Source organism: Impatiens glandulifera, chromosome 7 (assembly GCF_907164915.1).
Source record: "Impatiens glandulifera chromosome 7, dImpGla2.1, whole genome shotgun sequence".
NCBI classification, from domain to species: domain Eukaryota; kingdom Viridiplantae; phylum Streptophyta; class Magnoliopsida; order Ericales; family Balsaminaceae; genus Impatiens; species Impatiens glandulifera.
Genome location: NC_061868.1, coordinates 44,569,870 through 44,594,775, shown reverse-complemented (window position 1 = coordinate 44,594,775; position 24,906 = coordinate 44,569,870). Strand labels below are relative to the sequence as shown.

Sequence of the window (24,906 nt, the reverse complement as noted above, 5' to 3'; positions counted from 1 at the left end):
TTAAATAATATTTATAAATTAAAAATATATATAATACTTATCATTATTGACTATTTTCAAAAAAAAAAAAAATATACCATACTTATAAATAATTAAAATTTCATTTATTAGATTCCCTGAATCATGATGAACTTTCCAACCAAATCAAACTCATCGAACCAATCATACGCAATTTATTTATTTTTCTTAACATAAATAAACTAATCTTACTTGTTTATTTATATATACTTTTACAATTAGAGTAATTAGATGTATAAACTAATAAATATTTTCGTTTATTTATTTGTCAATAAATAAAGTTATTTTCGTTTAAATTTATATATTTATTAATTAAATATTCGTATTTTTTTATGATTTAATTAATCAATTTCTCTATCTTGTTTTTTATTTATTAATCAAATATTTTTTTAATATAAAAAATAAAATTAGTAGTTATTTTATTTAATTATTTTATTCATCGAAACAAAATTATTGAGTTATTTTTTTTTATAATCTTGATTATTATTATTATTTTTTTTAATTTGATTATTTTTTTTGTGATTAATGATCTTTTTGTTGTTGAAGGGATGAGTCATTATAATATTCAAATATTAGTTTCTTAAAGTGACCAAATAATTTTAAAATAATCAATATTAATATACGAAAGAACGTAACAATATATGGTTGAAAGAAATAAAATTAAAATAATTAAATACTAACAAATGAATAGATTGAAGGGAAAAAATTAATTAATTAATAAATAAAAAATAAAGAGAAATTGATTAATTAATAAAAAGTAAAAAATAAAAAATTAATATTTAATTAATAAACATATAATTTTTTTAAAAAAACTTTGTTTATTAATAGAGTCTAAACGAACTAATTTATAATAGTATATACATTTAAATAAATTTTTATTAGTTAATAAGTCTAATTAGCTAGTAGTTCTACAAGTAAATAAGTCTAAGTATATATATGTCTAAATAGTATTTTTTTTATATATTTTATTTTTATTTTTAATAAATTTATTTTATTTAGAAATAATTGATGTTAATTTATTTATCAAAATCTTAACTTTTGACAATTAAATCAAAATATAATTAAACTATAATAATATTAAACAGAAATCATGTTATACCATCAATATTTGATAATTTCTATATAAAAATATAATTAACATTAATATAGTATGGATAAAAAATTATGGGTATATAATATGACTCACCCAACATGTGTTATTATTTATTTAAATAACATTAAAAAATTAACACATTTTATTAGCTATTTTAATAACATTAAAATAATTAACATTATCATTATGATGTTGAGTAAAATATAAGAAATTAGGTCAAATTTTATAAAATTATAATTAGTCTTCAACCATTTTTTATGTTGTTTAATTTTTGTTTTATAATTATATTATTATTATATTATAAATTATTATTATATATATGAAACAAAACAAACAATAATAAATGATATATATATTATATTTCCTTTTCTCGTACCAAACTCCATATTTTTTTGGCTGTGAATATGAATAACGGTTCTGAGTTTTAAACTTTGAAGTACAAAATTGAAGACCGAAAAATATGATTTTTTTTTCGTTAAAAACTAAAATACACTGAACGGTCAAAAGAAACCTTAAGAAAATAAAAAAAAAATATCGCACACCCTACTTACTACTACTCCTCTCTCTTTACTTGTTCTTCTTTTGCGTTTGTTCCCTCCTCTCTCATGGCGTGACCTCTCTTCCTCGTTTTCAACGTTCATATCTCAACTTCTCAAAACCCTCTCTGTTTCTCTACAATGGCGTCTTCAATCTCCGGTCTTTATTCCTCCACTCTTAAACTCCAAAAGCTTGCTTCCAGGTCATCTCAATCTTCAATTTCACACGCTCGAATTGAATCCATTCCTTTCCTAACCCGATCGCTCCGAGGACAGACCATTTCAGCGCAATCTCTAGCTAGAGAGGTTCCCGCTAGTTTATCGAAATCAGATGATGCATTGACGGCGGAGAAAAAAGTGTTGGAGAAAGATCCGGCGGCGCTATGGAACCGGTATGTTGACTGGCTTTACCAGCATAAAGAACTCGGTCTTTATTTGGATGTCAGTCGAATCGGATTCACTGATGAATTTGTGGAGAAGATGGAACCCAAGTTCCAGATTGCTTTTAAAGCTATGGAGGAGTTGGAAAAAGGAGCTATTGCGAATCCTGATGAAGGTCGTATGGTAGGACATTATTGGTTGAGGAACCCTAAGTTGGCTCCTAAACCGTTTCTCAAGTCACAAATTGAGAACACTCTTGAAATTGTCTGCAAATTTGCAGACGATGTCATCAGTGGTAAGGTTAGGATCTTCCTTCATATTTGATTTACCTTTTGCAATTCGTAGCTGGGTTGATTGAAAGTCTGAAACTTTGATGTTTTTCAGATCACACCACCAGCAGGAGGTAGATTTAAACATATTCTTTCTGTGGGAATTGGAGGTTCTGCTCTTGGACCTCAGTTTGTTGCAGAGGCTTTGGCTCCTGATAATCCTCCTCTCAAGGTAATTAGAACTTGTCATGCACTGCAAAACCAAATAGAGACAGTGATGTGATGTAATTGTACTTTATTCCTCTTGACAGATAAGGTTCATTGACAATACAGATCCGGCTGGTATTGATCATCAGATTGCACAACTTGGACCTGAATTGGCTTGTACTCTTGTAATAGTTATTTCAAAGGTCTGACCACAAACAGAGCATGTTGATAGTATGACAAATGAAGTGTGACATATGATCTAAAATGTGATTGTGATGTATGGGTTTTAATTTTGTTCAGAGTGGGGGCACGCCAGAGACTAGAAATGGTTTATTAGAAGTTCAAAAGGCCTTTCGTGAAGCTGGTCTGAGTTTTGCTAAACAGGTTTTAAACTCTCTGGTTCTCATTTTTGTTTTTCATTTGTGCTTGTTATCCATCCATGTAGGATCTTCTTCAGATGGAGTTGGGTACAAGTGAAGTTCATCTACTAACAAGATTGTCTTGAGTCTTGACTTTGTGGATACTGATCTATGCGAAAGAATTTGAATAATATTTTCATTCTGTAACCTCTTATATGGCTTACATTTCTTTCCCCACTTTGTTCATTGTCGCTTCATTTACTTGTCTGAAGGGTGTTGCTATTACTCAAGAAAATTCTCTATTGGACAATACTGCAAGAATCGAGGGCTGGCTTGCTAGATTTCCTATGTTTGATTGGGTCGGTGGTAGAACTTCTGAAATGTCTGCAGTTGGTTTGCTTCCAGCAGCGCTTCAGGTTCTTATATTTGCATTTTTTGTTTTGTTTTGAAAGGGTGAAACGCCCCAAGTGTCTAACCATTTGCATTTTTTCTTTTTTACCTATCATTTATCTTCAGCTATGCAATAATGTGACTTTTCTTGGAACTCTTGAATCAGGGTATTAACATTAGAGAGATGCTTGCTGGAGCAGCACTAATGGACGAGGCCAACAGAAAGCCAGTGGTAAATTCTTGTCCTAATACATGGCTTCCTCATAAATCCTACTCATCCTCGTTGAATTTTCCAAGAAGAAAGTTCTAGTATCTCTATGTTCTATAAGTTTTTGGTGGTCTCTTTGTGCATAACAAAGAACAGAACTCATGGTAGCTGAGGTTGAGGTCTTAAATTTGATTCACATTGAAAACATCTTGACTTTTATATCTCTCTTTCCTAACGATTTTTTTCTATCAGTTGAGGAACAATCCGGCAGCATTGCTAGCTATGAGCTGGTATTGGGCTACAGATGGAGTAGGATCTAAGGTGTGTAGATTCAACCAACTTTTGTTTTACTCGGGATTTAAAGCTCATATTGAGCTGTGTCTTATTTGCTGTGATTTTTCAGGATATGGTTATTCTTCCGTACAAAGATAGCCTTTTATTGTTTAGTAGGTACTTGCAGCAGTTGGTAATGGAATCCCTTGGAAAGGAGTTTGATCTTAATGGGAATAAGGTATGTTTTCTCAATTCATGAAGACATTTGCTAAAGTTGTATCTTAAGAATCACGATTGATAGTTTATGAGTAAAAGACATTTCTAACATTGTTGTACTTGAATTGCAAGATACTGCATATCATGGTTATCTTTACATTTTAGTATTCCCTTCCAATTGATTGCATCCTTCTTACTTTGCCCTCTGCTGGAAGTCATTCCAAAGAAATCTTTACTAGATCTTTGTTTGATGTTAGGTTTATCACATTTTATTTCTTTCCAACCATCAAATCACTCCATTTATCAAGAAAAATACTAAAATATCCTTACTTTAGTTTTATAAATTTTAAATACATAAGGACATTATAAGAATTTAACCAATTAAAAACCCATTTAACTTACTTTTTCATCAAACAAGATTTTTTTTCAAAAAATCCAATAAAACTCAAATAACCCAACATCAAACAAGCTCTTAGGGTTATTTGAAAAAACTAGGTTATGAAATCAAAATCTTTTTTGTTGAAAAGATGTGTTATTGGGGTGAAAATTTTAAAATAAAACAGGGGTAATTTGATATTTTTATTAATGATTTGATTGATAATGGGATAAAGGGTTATTTATTTAAAAAATAAAAGCAAATAAACCAAGATCAACCAAGCTCTTGATATTCTGCTGTTCCATTACTGTTGGTACACTTAATTTTAATTTAAACAATTTTATCTCCAATAGGATTATGGTCTCTTTCTTCAGTGCTATTCTAAGTTGGTGTTACTATCCTCTTCTGGCAGGTAAATCAAGGAATTAGTGTCTATGGAAACAAAGGGAGTACAGATCAGCATGCGTAAGTATTTACGGTTTTACCCTTTGTCGATCAATACACATACCTCGATGAATTCTATGCTCAGGACATTTTCCATGCATTTTCCTTAGCTATATCCAACAGTTGAGAGATGGCGTGCCCAATTTCTTTGCAACATTCATTGAAGTTCTACGCGACAGACCTCCCGGTCATGATTGGGAGCTTGAACCAGGTGTCACATGTGGTGATTATCTTTTCGGCATGTTACAGGTTATTATACACATCTTTCAATGGGATCGTGACAAAATACCAGTTTCTAAATATGTTTTTTTTGTAAACCTGATTTGAAACTTTTCTGTAGGGAACAAGATCAGCTCTATATGCAAATAGCAGGGAATCCATTACAGTTACTGTGCAGGAGGTAACTCCCCAGGCAGTTGGAGGGATGATTGCATTGTATGAACGAGCAGTTGGGATTTACGCGTCATTGGTCAACATCAATGCTTATCATCAGCCTGGTAAATTTGTTTTTCTTGCTTCTTAAAGTATTTGAAATGACAAAGGCAGTTGGGATGATTTTTTTTGTTTTTTGTTTTGTCAGGAGTGGAAGCTGGAAAAAAGGCAGCAGCTGAAGTATTAGCTCTTCAGAAGCGAGTCCTTGCTGTACTCAACGAGGCTAGGTATGTGGGTTATTTGAAAAAAGAAGTTGATTATTTGGGTAATTTAGAAAAATTATAAGTCGAGATGGTTTGGTATTTTGGTTGAAGATTTGATTTATAGTGATAGATAAGGGGTTATTTTGATTAGATTCAAATAACCATAAATTACAGTTTAAAAAGTAATAATATTTTAGTTGTTAAACTCATATAAGTCACTTTAATAATGGCTGCCTTCTTCTTCTTCTCCACCAGCTGTAAAGAGCCGGTTGAACCATTGACAATTGATGAAGTAGCAGATCGATGTCATGCAGTTGAAGATGTATGTATAAATAGAGATAAAGTTATTATTATATATACTTTGCATGAAATTGTTGTTTTCCTGGTTTTCAGATTGAGATGATCTACAAGATAATTGCTCATATGGCTGCAAATGATCGAGCTCTTATTGCCGAAGGCAGCTGTGGTTCACCGCGAAGCATCAAGGTCTTCCTGGGAGAGTGTAATGTAGATGACTTGTATGCCTAACTTATAACTTTATGTCAGCTTGGAGGCATTTCTGTTTATGTATCATTTGTTTTTGAAAGTGACTATTGCGAATAATTTCAAAATAAATTTGAAAAGGAGAGAATTCTTGAGTCTTTTAATTAATATTAAGTTAAGTTGATTTCTCTAGAAATCATCTTATTCCTTTTCTAGATGGCCAACTGAAAAGATAATAAAATTTTGCCAGATTAGGGTATTCGTGTAGAGAATATTAGTTACAGAATCATTACATTACTTCATTTATCTGAATAAGAAATAGTTTTTTTTTTAATTTATAATTTTAAATTCACTCTATTTTTGTAAAATCGAATAAGATTATAAAATCGTAAAATAGATATTTAACTTAAACCGAGACATCTTGAAGGGAGAAACAAGACTAAATTTTTAAATCAATGGTAAAGGAGTCCTGCTTGCAATGAAGAGTATTTACATGGTTGCATTTGAAACATAATCAATAGAATGATGCTTTATATATAACACAAGGGGAGTGACAATTATGTGACAATTTCGATGAATTCCCCAACCACTATTCATCTTTCGGCAACTTAGAAACACCATAACAGCAGCAGCACAGACAGCTTAGAAAAGCTTTGATATAACGTGGCAAGAAGTCCAGAAGGCCGCAGAAGCTGCCCTTAGAATAGCAGGATTTTGGTAGATGCTGTCACACCAGAGAATAATGTTAACTTTTGTGGGCCAAAATCCTAAAATTTCACATAAACAAGAACCTAAATTCTTATATAACTGAAATAAGTCAATTCTTAGCCTCAGGGTTCTCTACCATTTTGAACTAAATAGCATTGAATTTTAATATAACTTACCCAATGGCTGTTGCACCCCAGGAAGCAACATTATAAATTACTTTGCTTCCATTCCATGCCTTCATTAGTTTTCCCTTTTTCTTCTTTAAGGAGAATGTCTTACTCAGGGCTGAAAAATATTTTTTTTTTCTTTTGTATAAATGAACAATTTCATGTCTACACATCAACAAATTGAAATATGAAATGCATATCCTTGAAAACATTAGCGAATTACAATGTCACTCACCATCCTGAAGTTGGTTAGGGGTCAAATCCTGCAACAAAAGAAAATAAGATACTCATATGGGTGAGGATCCGGATAGGTGAGGGATAAAAATCATGTTCGAAAACCTACAAACTATACAAATATCATTATAATCGACGGTTGGATCGTCTGCAAGTGTGATTTCCAGTCAAACTTATATCAAGTAATTTGACAGTTTCTAATCATTGATACAAAAGTGTTTCCAAATGAAGCCAATAGAGAATCATTTAATGGATGTATATAGTGCAATCAAAACAGGTAGAGAATCAATATTTGATCGTGTCCAAACAATTTTTCTAGAAAATAATTTGATTATGATCGATAAATTAATCTCTTTAACAAATGAAGCAAAAACATATACTATAACTTGGATGATGACCTAGAAAACAATTTGAATACCAAACAAAATGACAAAAATCACAACATAGCCTTGATCATGATCCATAAAAAATCTTGAAACCAACGGAAGGGGTTCACTTTCAATTTTAACTTTGCCAATTTTCCAATGAGGTCGTGATTGTGACAAAATAATAGTTTCCAAATTGGCTCAATATGACACTGACACTCAATTCATTTGCGTTCTCCAGATCTGATCTCATATACGGACAGAACCATGAGATTACAAAAGCTAGCATAAAGCACTAGAACAATGATGTAATAAGAAGTAAATAAGAAACAGCTTCTCTTCTCCTTAGAGAAAACAGAAAAGGTGAAAGGTTTCACATACCTTTGTTTGTTTAAGAGATGACAGGTATGCAGCCATAAAGCACGCAATCCCTTCAACTATATCTTCTTCCCTAACAAGAACAAAATCCTCCTGGTCCAGCTCATCAATTCCACTATCCCATATATCGTTTTTGTTCACCATATCCCAAGAACTACCTTCGTCTGTCACAACTCACAAGTCACAACACATTCTCCAAATTATAAATATGCAAATAACATATCTCAATAAGAACTACTGATTCTTTTAGTTTTTTTCCTGAAACTGTCAATAGTAATTAGATTTCTATGGGCAGACATGCTGTCTAAGCTTAAATAAGATCATTGAGACAACATAAATCGATGTTTTTAAACTCTTAACTCGAAGAATCAAGACAAAAGGAGGTCTGTCTCTAGAAAAAACATACCAGCAACATTGTGAGGAATTGACACTTGGGCATTCTCTATCTTTTGAATGAAATCAGGGCATTCTAGTCTTGATTGGATAAGATCGCATAACTGCAAGTATTTGAAAATTCATGATGCATAAAATTGAATAAGTGGAGCTGATAAGAACATACAAAGAGAGCCCAAATCATAAATTTCACAAACCAGTCATAGCAAGATCAGGATTCTTTACATATAACTTCAAAGCTAAGAAATTAAACTTGAATCAACATAGGTTAGAATAAACAGGCACAATTATGCCATCACCTAAAATAGGGTTTTCATTAATCTTTCTCACCTGGGTCTCCTCATCAACGAGGGGGATCGACGATCCCTCTTGCTCTTCATCTTCAACTTCCGCCGGTCTAACACCGTCAGTGTCGTCATCAGCTTCACTAAGCAATTCCAGAGCCATTTGACATTGCTGGAGGACCATCTCCAAGGTCTTCCTTTTCACCTTAAGCCGATCTTTTCCAGAACCCATCCTTTCGATTCCAACTCCAATTGGCTTCGTACCCAACTCCTCGACTTCCATCGCCCTAATAAAAATAATAACAATTGAACAAGGATGATCCAAACATCAACGCAACCCAATAACGTTATCTTTTTTATCTTCCTCTTTCAAAGAATACAGATTTGTGTGTGAGATCTAAAACCCAGGAACCGTTTTCATCGAATGTTTTTCGTCGTAAATCAGGGCTTCAGGAGGAGGAGTTGGGGTAAAGGAGGAGAATTCTAAGAACACGAGTCCTAGGTGTCTTTTGTTTTTTTTTTTTAATTTAACCTTAGGTTATATTATATTTATTTATATTTTTATTATGAATATAACTGTTTTGGCCCATAAACTATTTCTGTTTGCTCATTTTTTATTATTTACTTCAAATTCGATATTATTCCCCCATGATCTTGGGCTATTTGATATTTTTTTTAAATACTTTAATAATTAAATGTTTGATGTTGGATTCTAATTAATAGGAATTCCACCCTAACTAAAATTGTTTTTATATGTATGTACCTATTCAAACTCGTCAATTTAAAATTTTATTTTTTATATGCATATACCTATTCAAACTCGTCAAATTAAAATTTTATTATATATATATATATATATATATATATATGTATGTATGTATGTATGTATGTATGCGTAGTTTTAGAGTTTATAAATATCTTTTAGAGGAAAGTCTCTAGGCAAAGAGAAAGAGAATGAGACTATTTTTTTTTTTATGCATTTCATAATTAGTAAATAAGAGTTATTCATTGTTTATTTATTTTAATTATTTATATTATTTATTTATTGGTTAAAGTTTGTTTGATTATAAATTTATAATTGTTTAGATGAGACTCATAAAGAGAATGTGTTTAATAAGTTAGGTAATAGTTATTTTTTAATATTTATTTATAGTGTTATTTGAACGTTTTTATAATTTAAGAACAATTTTTTATTATTATAATTGTGTTTATTATTTTTTATGTCAAATAATATTTTATAATAAAATTGATATATATATATGGAACCTAATGCAAAAAAAGTAAAAGACATTAATATCTTAATTATGTAAGAAGTGATCGTGAAATTAGTGAAAGTTCTTGTTCTACCATCCTATAATTCAATCTTAATGAAGTGAATGAAATTCTCGATATCAAAATTTATTCAGTTTCCTCTTTTAATAGTGATTTGTTGTATTTAACTTAAGAGATGAAATCCGAAAAAATATAGAAATATAAGTGGATATTGGTAACTTAAAAGATGAAATCATTTATTATTGAAGTAAAATCCTCTAACTCTATTCTAAAATCTGTCCATAATAGTACATACTTTTAAACTCTATTAACAAATGAAAAAAAATGATATTTTTGGACATATATATATGGAGTAAGTAATAGGAAAATATGACTAAATCATATTTTAACCATTTATATAAGAGAGGTTAAAATTCTCATAACATTCCTTTTAATTTACTTTTTTTTTTTATCATAAATAATAGGTTTTAATGAGTTTCTTAACTTTAATACTAAGTAATAGAATTTTTTATTTTTTGTGTTTTTTTTAAACAATGAATTACTAAAAGACTAAAGGCTTTGAAATTTTAAGAAAAAGCTTTGTTTGCAAGAGAGATCTAATTAAAATTATCCTCTTAGCAAATAAAAAGGTTAAAAATATATTTGTATGTTATTTTCCCAATATTTTTTTTTATTGGGATGAGATAAAATTCACGATAAACAGTTATTTAGTTTAAAAATTTATAGTTATTTTGGTGATAAATTATATAGCCTCCCTCATGTGGAATGATGACGAAGACACTTAATGGTTTTAGCTACAAAATCATTAACAACTAAGTGGAGTATGGTCTTTAATTTGAATGTTTGATTTAATGAGGTTCCTTTTGAATTGTTATCATTAATATTAATGAAAGCAAAATGAATATTAGACTTTGTAGAGGATTCAAAGCTTATTAGATAAATATTTGTTTTTACTAACTTTAAGTGTAAATAATCATGACTTAAAAATTCAATTCTTTCTTACAAAAATAATCTAAATTGAAGTAAGAACTATGAATCTAATTAGAGTCGTGTTAGTTTTCTCTTCCACTAATAAAAACTCTGAATTAAAAAAAGAAAGAAAGATAAAAACAAAATGTTAAAACTAATATGAAAAAAATGACATTAATATAAATAACCTCCAAAATAGGAAGATTATTTAAGACTATTACTTCACAACAAACTAAAAAGAGATTCAAACAATGAGTATCAAATATAAATATAGAGATGTTCAGATTATTTAACTAATCAAATATTATTTTATTTATCATATCACTTCATTCACATTAAAAAATCTTATAATAATTTAAAAAATCTTTAAATTGAATATGCAAATAAATACTCTTGAAAATTAAGTCATTTTTTTTTATTACAACTTACAACCTCAAATAAAATTCAAACAGCTCATTTGAAACTTTTTGAATTTTTAGTAAAACTAAGTGTCATCTTGTTTTCATCCTTCAATCAAATAATATATTAAAGCACATTTATTTTACTTTTATAAAATATATACAATAATATTATATAAATTTAACTCATTAAAAACTCAAATAACTTATTTTTTCATTAATATATATTTTTTAAATCTAATAAAATCCCAAAATAAATTAACATCATATATTTTTTTAATTATTTAATTTATCAATAATTTTTTTTTATAAAATTTAAATATCAAATACAAAATATATTATAATAATTCTACAAACTAAAAAAAGGGGTGATATGAGAATTTGGGGGGAGAATGAGAGTGAAAAATATTTAACTAATCATAAAATTATTTATTTTTTTATCATTTACTTTCATATTTTTTTTCTCAATTATTTCTCAACTAAAAATTCAAATAATTTATTTTCCAGTATATTCAAAAATAAAAACAAATAACCAACATCAAACCAACCTAAGAGAATACTAATTTTATTTCTATAAAATTTAAATTTTAAATAAAAAAAATATTATAATAATTCAACCGACTAAAAATTTAAATAATATATTCAAAAATAAAAAACAAATAACCAACATCAAACAAATCCTAAGAGAAGACTAAAATTAGTTGTATTATAATTCCGTGGTTCTCAAAGTTCTCCACTTTACGTTTCCTTTTTTACATTACTTTACTAATTTAAATAAACTATATAAAAGTTTTAATATATAGAAATAAATAATATAGTTTATAACTATAATTTAAACACTCAAACAACCCCTTAAGAATCCAAATCATGTATAAAGAAGGAATCTCATTATTTAACGTCACCTTTTAACTTTCCAAAACTAGTTTCAAATTTCGAGAGAGAGAGAGAGAGAGGGAGAGGGAGAGAGAGAGAGGGAGAGAGACGACGTGCGTGTAAGAAGAGGGAATGATGATGAACCAGAGAGCTCCGCTCAAAATGGGCGTAACTTTGCTTGGTTGACGGGTTTCCGTTGAAGAGCGATTTCGATTCGTGTAAGCCAAGAACAGTAGTAGACGACCAACGACGGAAAAACAAATGTAACAAAATAAAATCAATCTCTACTACTTCTTTCATCTTCTCCTTTCTTTCTTCTTCTTCATATTGATTCTATTGCTGCTTGATCTTCATTGTTATAGAGGTGCTCTACACAACGTCTATTCATCTTTTATTTTATTTTATTTTAATTTGTTGGCACATTTCCAATTTTGCTTGCTGATTGAATTTCCGATCGATCGATCGATCATAATCGGATACTATGAATTCAGGTATTGATCTTGCTCGCTGGACATTTCCCTTGGATATGAAGCTATGAGTCAACCAATGAACAACCCCAAAGGAGATCCTGTGCAGGTTACGTTAACGGATTAATACATTATTGTTTTAGTTATTTTTTACATATTGCACATTAGGAGAATCACATTAGGCATATCATTAATTTCCTTGGGGGATTGATTGAAAATGGGATTAATTTCCTGTTTCTTATGTTTAAATAATGCTGATTTCTAAACCTGCTTACTCTTGGCAATTTTATGCTCACAGAGTGAAAGTGGTGCGCCGGCGCCTGTGCCTGCCCCTGCCCCTGCTCCTGCCTCTGCCCCTACCCTTGCCCTTGCCCCTGTCCCTGCCCCTGCCCCAGCTCCGGTAGTTGCTGGGCCACCCGAGCACCTTCGTTCTCGTGCTGGAAATAAGGTCATTACGCCTCTCCCAAGTCATGCTAATTATGTTGATTCATGTTCGAATTTCTATCTATGCATTTAATGTTTGCTCCATAACAGAACGTCTTTGATCTTTATGATATATCGGTTGTGTGTTGATCTATTGAATCTCGAGAAGATTGATATGGTTTAATGGTATTATTGAAGCATAATTGAAGACGAGCCTATTTGTTCAATGATAAATTGCTTTTTTATATTTAGGGCAACTTTGTATTAGGAATTTAGGAAATATGATCTCCTTTTTTTAAGGACTTTGTAACTTTCAGTATTATCATCTTCAGCGACTAGCTGACATTTGTTCTATAATTTGCATTTTGTTGCAGGTTTTCAAGAGTGGGCCGCTGTTAATATCATCCAAAGGTATAATTAGTTATGCAATTGATAGATCAATTCATGACTGAAAAAAGGAAATAACTAAAGTTTGACAGTGTTTGCACAAAAATACTGGAAAGTAGTCCTTTGTTAATAGAAAGGAATTGAGGAACGATCAAACCAATATTTCCTGGTTACATTTTCTTTATTTTTCCTTTGGGATTATTTTGGTTCTTCTTTTCTCTTTGCTGTCTTTGCAAGGGCTGATGGATTTTCTATATACTTTCTGGTGATTACATATGCTTTTTTTTTCTCCCTTTTAGATTAGTTTGGATTTTATCATCTCTATACTAGTATACTTTCTATGAAGAACTGGTGATTTTTGTACACTTGGAAGTTATATTATGGCCTTCAAGAATTTCTACTTGGATCAATGTCCTTGATCACAAATATGTGAATTGAATCCCTTAAGATAATTGTCACACCATTCTTATGTTGTTCATGGCTTGTACGTTCTTTTAATCTTATTATATTGAGATTGTCGATCTGATCTGACTTCTGTAAGTTCGGAACTGTGTGACATACAGTTACTTGAGTGTAAGCCAAGTTGAGATATTGGCCCTGTAATATGACCTATTTTGACACATTGATATTTTTCACTAATAAGATTCAATCAATCTTAATGAATGCATAAAAAAAGGTCTTTTTGTTAGTAAATGTATTCCAAAGCATGACCATTCAGTTTATCTCATGGTTGTGCTTGTGCCAAATGTTACCTATCTTTAAATTGATGAATTGCTGCAAGGATGCTGGTGACATATGCCCAATTATAGTTGTAAAGAAGTTTGCCTAAAAGAACAAGGAGAGGTCTTCAGTCAATACAATTTTCCATTTTTCCTACATTTTTCTCCTTTCTGACATTCAATCATTTTGAAAGGATGACATGATTTTACTATATATCATCTTATTTTTCATTTAAATTTAATATGTTGTTCTTCTTGGATAGGTATTGGTTGGACATCATGGAAGAAAAGGTGGTTTATCTTGACACGCACTTCACTAGTATTCTTTAGAACTGAACCGGTAAGCTTTGCTCTGGAAATCTCGTATGCCTAATCCCTTCTGAAGTATATCTTGAACAGAATGGAGAATATTACATCTTATCTCAAGTGTTAAACTGACACAAGCTAACAAATTTAAAGCATTAAAGCTTTTTATAAGGGAAAGTTGGAATTCTTTGACTTTCTATTTTATTTCATAGAAAAAAACTAGAACAACAACAAAAAATGACCTTTTTGTTGTGGTAGTTTTTTTTTTATCAAGTTTAACTATGGCTTGAATACATCCACAGGCATATATCATGCAAATCTCATACTGAATTTTGTTGGTTTACATTCTGGTGAATGCTAAACAAATTTTGCATGATTGTTTCCATCTTGAGTGCATGTGTATGGAGTTGTAAATGCAAGCTTTAAATCTGTTGACAGAATGCCACTGCTCAAAAGGGAAGTGAAGTGAATTTGACTCTTGGAGGCATTGACCTCAACAACTCAGGCAGGTTGGCTGTCATGGTTCACTCCCAACTGCACAACAATGTTTAGCATTTTTATAACTTGTATTTGTCTGTTTCCTAATGTTCAAATGGAGTTTAACTTTATTTATGTTCTCCTCTGGGTAAACTGTTAGCGTAGTTGTCAAGGCAGATAAAAAGCTCTTGACCGTGCTTTTTCCTGATGGTCGTGATGGCCGAGCTTTTACTCTGAAGGTACCATTTTCTGCAGTCCTTGTGATTCTTCTTTAATTAGTGCAGTTTATGATGATGCACCTACTAAAATTTCTCAGCACCAATGAGTTTCTCTGAGTTCAAATCTTTACCTCATATTATGAATCATCTTATATGATGTTTTAAGGATTTATATTTTGGCCTTTTATCATGGGAAGTGTAACAGGCTTGTTGATGATGTTCATTCTCTAATTCATTGATGTGGAACTGTATTTAAACTATCCAGATTTTTATTGCATGAAATTCTGTTTTTTCTCCTTCACAAAAGTGCATTCTGAGTTTGTAATACATCAGCAACACGATATGCAAATATGACATTTGAGTATTGCTAACCACAAAATTGGAGGTTAATACTACTCGGTGAAAGCTTAATAAGTGAATGTGGGTTCATAGAGTATTGTTTAAACTAATGGTTGAATTTTATTAAAGTGTTTCTTATTTTTAGCCCTTTGCTTCTTTAGTCTGAAACTTTGGAGGATTTACATGAGTGGAAAACTGCACTCGAGGAAGCACTCGCGCAAGCACCAAGTCCTACTCTTGTGATGGGGCAAACTGGCATATTTAAGAATGAGGCAGATGATGAGTCTGGTGACCAGGGTATGCTCCAATTTGGTGTCTTACACAATAAGTTTATGAACACCTAATTCCATTGAGGACTTGTTTGATGATGCCAATAATCCTTCATCCATCATCAATCAAATCACTAAAATACCTTCACTTTATTTTTATATTTAAAAAATTATATACTAATTGAGTCATTTAACCCAAATAATGCATGTTTTCATCAAACAAGCTTAGTGTATTATGACTGATAGTGAGTACAGAGTTGCATGCATTGAGACTTTCTATTATACACCTCTCTGTGAGTATCACACAAGACTTGTTTTGTCACAAACTTCAAGGAGAGTAGTCTTGAGAGGATAAAGATATAATAAATTAAAAAGTTTCATGTCTAAGGACTAATGTCATTTCATTTCTGTTAATCAAATGATTAATGTCCTTTTACTTTCTCTAGTGAAAGACAGACAGCCAGTGAAGTCAATGGTTATTGGACGACCGGTATTACTTGCATTGGAAGACATAGATGGAACACCATCTTTCTTGGAAAAAGCCCTTAGGTATATGGAAGAACACGGTGAGATCTCTGTTCTTTTTTCATCTTCTTTCTTGCACATATGCTTGAACCAGACTACTATTCATTGAGCACAAGTGATGTGAGGGTTGCTGGAAAATCTCCAATGGAAAATGATGAAGTCGTTCAATGGTTATGTATTCTTAATGTTTTATGGGATGTATTTTGTAGAAACTGTCATACACTCGTACATATGCCCTCTTTGGAATTGTGGCTGTTTTTCAATTTTTATTTTGGATAGAACTCTCATATAAAGTAGAGCATATAGGCTAGTCGTTAATCAAATAGCTATGACTTAGAGATTTTCAACACTAAGGGATATTATCAACATATAGATATGAGCTTATGGTAAATAAGATACAACTTCCATCAAGGATTCATGAAAACACACATGCAGATTATTAGTTTTTACTTCTAATTCTTGTTCATCTCAATGATATGTGGTTTCCAAGATGATTAATTGTTTTCTTTCTATACTGATCATTGTGTGATTACATTCCAGGAGTCAAAGTAGAAGGCGTACTGCGTCAAGCTGCAGATGTTGATGACGTTGAGCGTAGGATTCAAGAATATGAACAAGGTTAGTTGCCTCGAATGATCTGTAGCAGTTACTTTTCCTAGGCGCCACTAATCTACAGTATTCTTAATTACTTTTTATACTATAATATAAGATGTTATGATAGTCCTGTGATCAATTTCTTAACATATCCTTCATGGTATGAAGAGTAATAAATCTGAGTCAAACTCTCACTTGACCCGAAGTTCTAGGACCTTCATATAGTAAGCTGCCTTTTTCTAATGTGTTTTAGATCTAGCCCGTTATCTTGAAACATGTATGTGCATGAATCATGATTAGAGTTGTAAACGAGCCGAGCCAAGCCGAACAGTTCCAGGCTCGAGCTCAGCTCGTTTAGCATATATTCGGGCTCGAGCACGGCTTGTATGTATTTAGTTGAGTTCATGAGCTGCTCAAGCTAGGCTTGTTTACAATCTAGAAGAAAGGCTTCACCTCTTTTTTGGGTTATTAAATATTAGTTGATTAATAAATATTAATATATGTTAGAAGGCGAAAAATGACGAATACAATAAAGAAAAACACATATTTAACATGGTTCATCAAGATAAGACTTGGTTACGTCTATTCAGAGATTACATCATGATAGTCTAGGGTTATGATACGAGTTTATATAATATTCGATCCCTTAAAACCCTAACACTGGAAGTGATGCTTTAAAGACAAACACTTTAGTTTTCTAAAGTGCCTAGTTGTATCTTTAAAAAAGCCCCACCAGTTGAGGAGCGATAGAGGAGGAAAATTGGGAGAGAGAATGAGGGAGGGAATAATATGACATCACATCGTTGGCTGAAAAAATGATATAGGGTGAAGAGAGAGAAGAAACAGCCAATCATATTGCGCCACGTAATTCCCTCCCTTATTTTCTCTTCCAAATTCCCTCTTCTTATCATTTCTCCCAACATGCAAATATATAATTGGGTTCACCCATTATGAAAACTCAAATATTGAAGTCTACTCAACAATATATTAATAAATATTAAACAAAGTTTTAAATCAACTTTTAAACGAACATGTTCACGAGTCCATAAACGAGCCTCTAAACGATAATTTTCACGAGCCTCTAAGAGAACATGTTCGCGAGTCCATTTACGAGTCTCGAAACGTAGGTCTTGGCTTGTTTAAATTTTCAAACTTTTAAGCGAGTTCGAGCTCGGCTCATTAAAACTAACGAACGAGCTCAAATGAGCTTTTTACTGAGTCGAGATTCAAATAGCTCACAAAAAACTCTGTTCATTTTTACATCCCTACTCATGATATATAGAAGAAACAGTAATTGGAAATTCCTAAGAGCACTATGAAAGAAGGATGGCCTTTTTCCTATTTTGTTTTTTATTTTTTGGTTTATTTTGACCATTAGAAACGTGACACTTTTTCATTTGTTCAGGAAAAACTGAATTTTCCGAGGAGGAGGATGCCCATGTCATTGGTGATTGTATCAAGGTATTTTTTTTAGGTAGAGATAGAGAATTATTGTTTTCTTTATAAAAAAAGAGAAAGAAAAAAAGAGATAGAGAATGTTCTTGTACCCCTTTACAAATGGTTTTTGGGACTCAATTAATTTTTTGTCATTGGGCTCTACTGTTTTTCTGTTTGCTTTCCAGTATGTAATTCGGGAGTTACCTTCATCTCCAGTACCCGCATCTTGTTGCAAAGCATTACTGGAAGCATGTAGTAAGTTTTCTTATAGAACTCTTCACTATGTACTATTTTTCCTTGTTAAAAAAACAGCCCCTTTATGGTCCTTTATATTCCTTTCGGTGATCCAGAATCAATGATGTTCAGACAGCCTGTATCGAAATCACGAACAAATTTTCTCTTGCATACTTCTTCTATTTGAGCAGTCATTCCAAGATGACTAAAAATCTTTTATATTTTCATTTCGTTTATAAAATGGTTTCATAATTCTGTTTAGAAACTGATCGTAACAAGAGAGCTGCTGCTATGCGTGAAGCCATATGTGAAACATTCCCAGAGCCAAATCGCCGTTTGTTGCAGAGGTCACTGATTAACTGTGTTCTTAGCTCTCTGTTGACAACTATGTTAAACTTTGGTTTCTTTTACCGATTTGTGTTGTTATTCTCCAGAATCCTTATTATGATGACAATTGTGGCTTCACACAAGGCTGTTAATCGGATGAGCACTTCAGCTGTGGCAGCTTGCATGGCTCCCTTGCTTCTGCGTCCCCTTCTGGCTGGTGATTGTGAGCTTGAAAATGACTTTGATGTTGGTGGTGATGGTTCTATGCTTCTTCTTCAAGCAGCCGCAGCAGCTAACCATGCTCAAGCCATTGTTATAACTTTGCTAGAGGAGTATGATAAAATATTTGGGGTAATATATATTCTTACTCTTTTTTATGTAAGCATGGACTAAATTGATTTTTATTATGGAAGCCACGAGCTGCAATCTTAGGGACAGCAAATAAATATGAGAGTTTAATTTTCCCCTCTTCATTTCTGCTATAATATTCAGTTCCAATAAAAGCACATCTCCTACTAGTTTTGTATCCTTATCAGCTTCTTAACCAATTGCAGGAAGTGTCTGCATCCCCTGAATTATACACTGAATCTGATGAGAGTGGAAGTGAGGAGTTAACTGATGATGAGGCTTATGACGATGATGACGAAGAATATGATGATGAAGAGGAAGAAGAAGAAGAAGAAGATGATGATGGGGAGGAAGAAGAAGAAGACGATGAGGAGGAGGAGATAGATGACGATCACGCCCATGCATCAACTGGAGCTTGCAGCGGAGATGATAACATTTCTGATAATAAGGTTGGTCATCCAAACTCTGAATCACATTTTTTACACAGAAACAGATTTTTTTTTCTTTTCCTTCTAAGTAATAAATTAAAATGTATGAAGAATAACAATGCTAATGCAAGCTTCTTCATAAATTTATCACTCATCACTTTAGTATTTTATTATTTAAGCTAGTTCTTAGTAATGGAGGTTAGTGAAAATTAGGGTATATTTAGAGTAGATTGTTGATTGAATAATGGGTTATTTGGAATTAATCTCAAATAACCCACATTAAACAAGACCTTAGTTTGAATTCAGCTTTAACATTACGTTTGGCTCTGTATACCTTAAACGCTCCATCCCTTTGAAATTGTTTGAGGTTTGTCTTGTTGTTCCTACTTTGTGTTTTTGGGAATCAAACTAGGTGTACCCTTTTCCTTTATTCTAACTGAACTGAGCTCTTCTAATATAGGGTGCAAAAGCAGCCACCAAAGATACTGAATCAGATGATGATAGTAAAGTGAAACAGAAAACACCATTGATTGCCACTCGATCTTTGTCAGCTCGAAAAGATGCAGTGCAGACTGGGGAGAAAAAATCCAAAGAGAGTAACTCTAGCTCGACAGTACAAACAATTCAATCCGGTAATGGACTTTCGGAAGATACAGCTGAAGCAAAAACACATAAACACAATATCAATAACGAGAAAATTCAGCAACCTGCTGCTAAATCATTAGTGTCAGTTCCTAGTACAAAGCGTGCTTCTGTTTTCGGACGCTCTCCTGCCAGTGTAACTGAGACACACCCTTCTTAAATCATTTTCTTCAACTCTATATGATTGCGACGATTACTTGACATTCTGTCTTCCAATTTCCAGGGAAGGAAGGACTTCAAGATCGAATCTGCTGATTCTCCTGCTGAAGTGGAGTAAGTGATATCATATTACAAACAAAACATTTTTTGTCTGATCATACACCATTAAACTTTGAACATTTCCTCCTTAGGGAGGAGGAGATTTTAAAGCTTGAAGCAATGAAACTTGACTTGCAAAAGAAGATTGATGAGGAAGTATGTAATCATAAGATTTTTCTTTACAAAATTCCATCCTTTGGAAATTATCTCGGAATGTTCGACTCATTCTCCTCTATCCTTGATGTTTTGTTTACAGGTCAAAATAAATGCAAGTTTACAAGCAAAGCTGGAGAAAAGAAAAGACGGTTTGCATTCGCATCGTTTAGTTCTTCAACGAGATGTAATTTTCAATTTCATTTATCCTCCTCTTCATAAATTCAAATTTTGTAACTATAATAAATAAATATATGAAGGTGTTAAGACTTAAAGAACAGTTACAAAAAGAGAGAGATTTGAGAACAGTGCTGGAAGCTGGACTCAAGTATCCTCAAGGGCCAATTCCTGTTTCAATTATTGTTGATGAAAAGGTCAGTCAGTGTACATTTATTCATTTTTAGTTTGGAACTAAATATATGATATCATAATCGTTGAATTCTGTCCAGATCAAAGCTGATCTTGATGAAATGGCTGAAGCCGAGGCAAATATCAGCATCCTAAAGAAGAAGGTAGACGACCTTGAGTCACTGCTTCATCAACAGCGTGAACTAAATTCTGCTTTGACACTTAGTAAACAAGATCATCACCCCCCAAACATGTATGATTCTTTTCGCTCTTTTCTTATATATATATATACTTTTGTGATTTCTGATTGGTTGGATCAATGAAACTTGTTATAACTGGATGCAGGAAGGAGAAAACGGATATTCAAAGTTCCCTGGGAAGGGTGAGAAGTAAGGTGCATATCATCTCGCTACTATGTTAAATTCATCATTGGCTTAATACACATGAAAAATAAATTATCAAAGTAACCATTTTTTTTATGTTTTCCAGAAAGATTCCCGCATGAGCAGAGCAGACAGTGGCCGAGAGTTAAAACCTAACCGACGATCATCTCAGAATCAGCAGTCTGATTTAACACCAACTGCAAGATCAGGTACAGTTACAGAATTATCCAACAACAAGCTAAAGTCTTCACATTCAAAGAAACATAGCTCACATGCCGAGGTAAGTTTATTTTCTTTTGTACTTTACCACCTTCAGGCTTCATGTCATGTCTTGCATTAGAAATAGAAAAGCCAGCCTTCTTGGAGGATGTCGAATAAGGGTGGAGCCTTAAGCACAAAAGTTATAGGAAGAGTAAAAAAAGAATTCACATTTGTGCACATGCATTTGCTGTAGATTTCTAATTCTACCAATTGTCCAGTTTCAAAGTTAATGAACCATCTCAACTTCTTTGAAGGATCTTCAAAGCCAGATATCGAGTGAGCAGCAAAATTTGGATAAAGGATGTAACAGAGAATCGGAATCCCAACAATATCTACATAACATAGAAACTGAAGGACAATCTAACCAAAGTTCCAATAATAAAGGAAGATCAGAAGTGCAACAACAAGCTCCAAATCTCGACAGATTAAAATCAAACAATGAAAAAGGTAAGTAGATTACCTGAGGTGTGGTTCAGTCTGTTACCACTCCGACAACCAATTCCAGATAATGCGATACATTCAAAGTAGTTGGTGTTTTTCGTGGGAGCTCCAATTATCGTTTTTCTGTACAGGAGCAAAGAAGAACTCATCTTCTTGATGGGAGAATCTTTTTTATAATTTTTTTAATTGCAGGTGTGTTTATATTTGTTGTTAGAATCATTTTATTGAATGAAATATTGCAACATATGATTTCTTCATAGGTGGTTGGTTGGTTCCTTTCTTTTGCTTTAAGAAAGGAAATATATATGTATAATTTTCTTTTTTGCTAAACAATATGTATATTTTTGTCTAATAAATGTATTATCAAACTTTTCGGATTATCATTTCATACTTTGTTTTATTATTCTTAATAAATATTATTCTTTTAAATTAAAAAAATGTGGTTATTGAAAATGATAAAAGAATGGAAAGGAGGAGGAGGTTGCACTTTATGTCTTAAATGGTGATAAATATCTTTTTCAATTAAGTGGGCCCATAGTTTAATTTAGAGAGAGAAAGCAACAGTTTGATTTATTTATTTTTATAAAACAAAGAAAAAACGTGTGCCCAACACATGGGATCTTTCTCATTTGTCCGAAGCTAAAATTAAAATTATTAAAATGGCCCCATTTAAATTAATCTTCCAGAATAGCTGAGACTTTTCTTATTATATATTTTTATAAACAAATAATTAAATGTGTATTTTAAAATACTTTCAATAATCATGTTAAAGAGCAAACTTTCCATTTGACTTGGTTTAAATTAGAGTTTTCATTATATATTGTAACTTTAGCTTTGAGGTGGTAAAGTTTGAAAACTAAATTTAGTTTTATACTATTTAGGTTACTGGGAAGTTTGAGTATTTTTTTATAAATTTAAATTGGATTGATTAAGCATTTAATTTCGAGTTTTTAAATAATAATCTATTACATTAATTTTACATAATAAATAATAAGTTAATGAAAAAAATTATAGTTTAACATTTTATGTTTAAATACAATTTTTTGGGTACCTAACTTATCTCACTGAATAAACTAGAGCGAATAAGTTGAATAACTCTATACTCTATTTAAACAAGTTGGAGTGATATTATTTTTAGAACGGTGGGTAGTGCGACTAATCTCTACATATTAAGAACATAGTCCACAAACACATTTAACCATTAATCAGATGCAGAATTCGGGCTCGAAACCATAATCTCGAGAAAGCTGAGAATATCTCACTCTTGTTGTTGCTGCTAGATTTAAAGAGGAGTTAAAGAGAGGATAATTTACCCAATATTATTTAACAATATTAATAAATATTATATATCCTATTTGATAATTTATTTTTACATATTTATAAACTAAATTTAATCAATTTTATTATTAGTTAAATAAAATTAATTACAAATAATAACACCTTCAAACAATAAATTGATATATCCTTAAATTTTTCCTAATCTATAAAATTTATTGACATATTAAATTTTTAATATATTAAAACTCTATGACAAATCCAATGTTTTTGGGTTCACATGAGATCAATTTGAATAATCAATCTTCTTATATTTCTTATTTCATTCAAATTTAAAAAGAAGAAAAAACATATTATGTTTAGCCTTTAACAAAACAAAGATTTAGTAAAGTTTCAATTTATAACCCATGATTCTTATAATATCAGAAACTTAAAAATACAAATTATTTTATTAAGATATTCTTATGCTTCATAGTCAGTCTTCTTCCTCTTTTTCATCATCATCATCATAAAACTGTCTTTAATTAAAAGTCCTTAAGAAGCTTACGAACTTGTTCAAGAGTCACAAACAGCATCACAGTGAACGGTCCTTGCCTTGAAATTGTAGGTATGAAGCCCTTATAAAGGGCAAAAGGACCCTCCGCCCTTATAGTCTTAAGGGCACAATCAATAGCTCCACTATAGGGCGCCGGCATTCCAGGTTCAACTTTCATATTCATCACCCTAGTCTTAATAACATCAACCGGATTCGAAGCCACCGACGCCACAAAACCCGCCGCAAAACTCGCCGTCACATGTGTCCCAAGTCCATCTTTCATCAAACCCTTTTCAATAATCATCTCTTTCACTTGATCATAAGATGCAAGTTGCGATGCAGTCACGATCATCGCACGATTCACAGTTAAAGACGATCCACGCCATAGAGAAGTAATCCCTTCCTGTTTAGACATCTGGGTTATGGCGTCAACAACACTCTTGTAATTCCTGCGTTGAGAAATCGGTAGTCTTCCATCAGCTTGCATTCTCACCATCGCTACATCGGCTGGATTACCAACAGCAGCCCCGATCCCACCGGCGATTAGACCGGCGCCGATTTTACTTCCGAGTGGAAGTGTGCCGGATTTAGGATCTGACCATTTCTCTTTCAGAATCTCGTATAACCCCATCCGGGTTGTGGAATATAAAGTCTGTCGGAGGACGGTGGCTGATATCCCGGAGAACAGAGCAGGGATACCCTCTGTTTGGAAAATCTTGATCCCGACCGAGACAGGTCCCACCTTGGGAGGAACGATCGGGGCTGCGGCGGCGGCGCCGCCGTGATAAGCAAAAGCAGGGCGGAGAGAATGGATTTCTTGTTTGACATTGTTTTCTCCCTGGAGCTGCATACGGACCTTGATTAGATCCAGTGGGTGGGTTGAACAACCGGCGATTACGGAAGCGATTCCTCCTTCAACGAATCCCTTGATACCCATTTGTAAGAAAAGGAAAAAGAATATGAATTGGGGATCAATGAAAGTAATTGAAAGAAAGAGGAGGGGATGTTAAGAGTGTTAAGAATGTTAAGACCAATTGGAGATAGGGTTCATCTCACTGGAAACCAGAAGATGGGAATGAAGGGCGAAGGCTATGGAAGAAGAATGAGGGGCGATGGGTCTGTGAGACATATAATGCTTAGTAATGAAGAAGAAGAAAAATAATGTTTTTGTGGAGAGAGAGAA

The 24,906-nt window shown here is 32.3% G+C and overlaps 4 protein-coding genes across 6 annotated transcripts; 2 read left to right on the top strand and 2 right to left on the bottom strand.

The window, feature by feature from the left end:
* Positions 1-1,684: 1,684 nt before the first annotated feature.
* On the top strand, positions 1,685-6,103 carry LOC124945133 (glucose-6-phosphate isomerase 1, chloroplastic). Its single transcript, XM_047485513.1, has 14 exons — positions 1,685-2,328; positions 2,413-2,529; positions 2,609-2,707; positions 2,805-2,888; positions 3,136-3,279; positions 3,420-3,485; positions 3,714-3,782; positions 3,865-3,972; positions 4,739-4,791; positions 4,881-5,019; positions 5,111-5,267; positions 5,351-5,429; positions 5,661-5,727; positions 5,799-6,103. The coding sequence occupies exons 1-14, from the start codon at positions 1,789-1,791 to the stop codon at positions 5,931-5,933; spliced, it is 1,857 nt and encodes a 618-aa protein (XP_047341469.1). The 5' UTR covers positions 1,685-1,788; the 3' UTR covers positions 5,934-6,103.
* Positions 6,104-6,315: 212 nt separating this feature from the next.
* On the bottom strand, positions 6,316-8,924 carry LOC124945399. Its single transcript, XM_047485827.1, has 6 exons — positions 8,464-8,924; positions 8,147-8,237; positions 7,744-7,904; positions 6,999-7,026; positions 6,773-6,881; positions 6,316-6,612 (listed from the first exon to the last, which is right to left on the bottom strand). The coding sequence occupies exons 1-6, from the start codon at positions 8,698-8,700 to the stop codon at positions 6,531-6,533; spliced, it is 708 nt and encodes a 235-aa protein (XP_047341783.1). The 5' UTR covers positions 8,701-8,924; the 3' UTR covers positions 6,316-6,530.
* Positions 8,925-12,000: 3,076 nt separating this feature from the next.
* LOC124945047 (rho GTPase-activating protein REN1) lies at positions 12,001-22,204 on the top strand. Of its 3 annotated transcripts, none has more exons than XM_047485415.1 (24): positions 12,001-12,192; positions 12,421-12,505; positions 12,695-12,844; positions 13,194-13,230; positions 14,189-14,265; positions 14,670-14,740; positions 14,869-14,947; positions 15,427-15,562; positions 15,981-16,100; positions 16,600-16,677; positions 18,059-18,114; positions 18,276-18,345; positions 18,587-18,671; positions 18,759-19,002; positions 19,206-19,448; positions 19,888-20,205; positions 20,293-20,342; positions 20,420-20,483; positions 20,584-20,667; positions 20,741-20,854; positions 20,930-21,081; positions 21,174-21,222; positions 21,318-21,491; positions 21,727-22,204. In XM_047485415.1, the coding sequence occupies exons 2-24, from the start codon at positions 12,464-12,466 to the stop codon at positions 21,925-21,927; spliced, it is 2,694 nt and encodes an 897-aa protein (XP_047341371.1). In that variant the 5' UTR covers positions 12,001-12,192; positions 12,421-12,463; the 3' UTR covers positions 21,928-22,204. The 3 variants fall into 3 exon arrangements, with proteins under 3 accessions (XP_047341371.1, XP_047341373.1, XP_047341372.1); XM_047485417.1 differs by having other exon boundaries at positions 21,318-21,420; positions 21,727-21,889; XM_047485416.1 differs by lacking the exon at positions 12,001-12,192 and adding an exon at positions 12,239-12,293.
* Positions 22,205-23,553: 1,349 nt separating this feature from the next.
* LOC124945048 (mitochondrial uncoupling protein 5-like) lies at positions 23,554-24,906 on the bottom strand. The gene has a single exon (XM_047485418.1). The coding sequence runs from the start codon at positions 24,658-24,660 to the stop codon at positions 23,713-23,715; it is 948 nt and encodes a 315-aa protein (XP_047341374.1). The 5' UTR covers positions 24,661-24,906; the 3' UTR covers positions 23,554-23,712.

Excerpts from the sequence above, each read along its gene's own strand:
- LOC124945133 (XM_047485513.1), top strand. The coding sequence starts at position 1,789 with ATGGCGTCTTCAATCTCCGGTCTTTATTCCTCCACTCTTAAACTCCAA. Across the intron at positions 5,430-5,660 it reads GCTGTACTCAACGAGGCTAG|CTGTAAAGAGCCGGTTGAAC; the intron begins GTATGTGGGTTA and ends CTTCTCCACCAG. Across the intron at positions 5,728-5,798 it reads GATGTCATGCAGTTGAAGAT|ATTGAGATGATCTACAAGAT; the intron begins GTATGTATAAAT and ends CCTGGTTTTCAG.
- LOC124945399 (XM_047485827.1), bottom strand. The coding sequence starts at position 8,700 with ATGGAAGTCGAGGAGTTGGGTACGAAGCCAATTGGAGTTGGAATCGAA. Across the intron at positions 7,027-7,743 it reads CATCTCTTAAACAAACAAAG|GATTTGACCCCTAACCAACT; the intron begins GTATGTGAAACC and ends CTTTTGTTGCAG. Across the intron at positions 6,882-6,998 it reads CCCTAACCAACTTCAGGATG|CCCTGAGTAAGACATTCTCC; the intron begins GTGAGTGACATT and ends AATATTTTTCAG.
- LOC124945047 (XM_047485415.1), top strand. The coding sequence starts at position 12,464 with ATGAGTCAACCAATGAACAACCCCAAAGGAGATCCTGTGCAG. Across the intron at positions 14,266-14,669 it reads TATTCTTTAGAACTGAACCG|AATGCCACTGCTCAAAAGGG; the intron begins GTAAGCTTTGCT and ends ATCTGTTGACAG. Across the intron at positions 19,003-19,205 it reads AGTATGATAAAATATTTGGG|GAAGTGTCTGCATCCCCTGA; the intron begins GTAATATATATT and ends AACCAATTGCAG.
- LOC124945048 (XM_047485418.1), bottom strand. The coding sequence starts at position 24,660 with ATGGGTATCAAGGGATTCGTTGAAGGAGGAATCGCTTCCGTAATCGCC.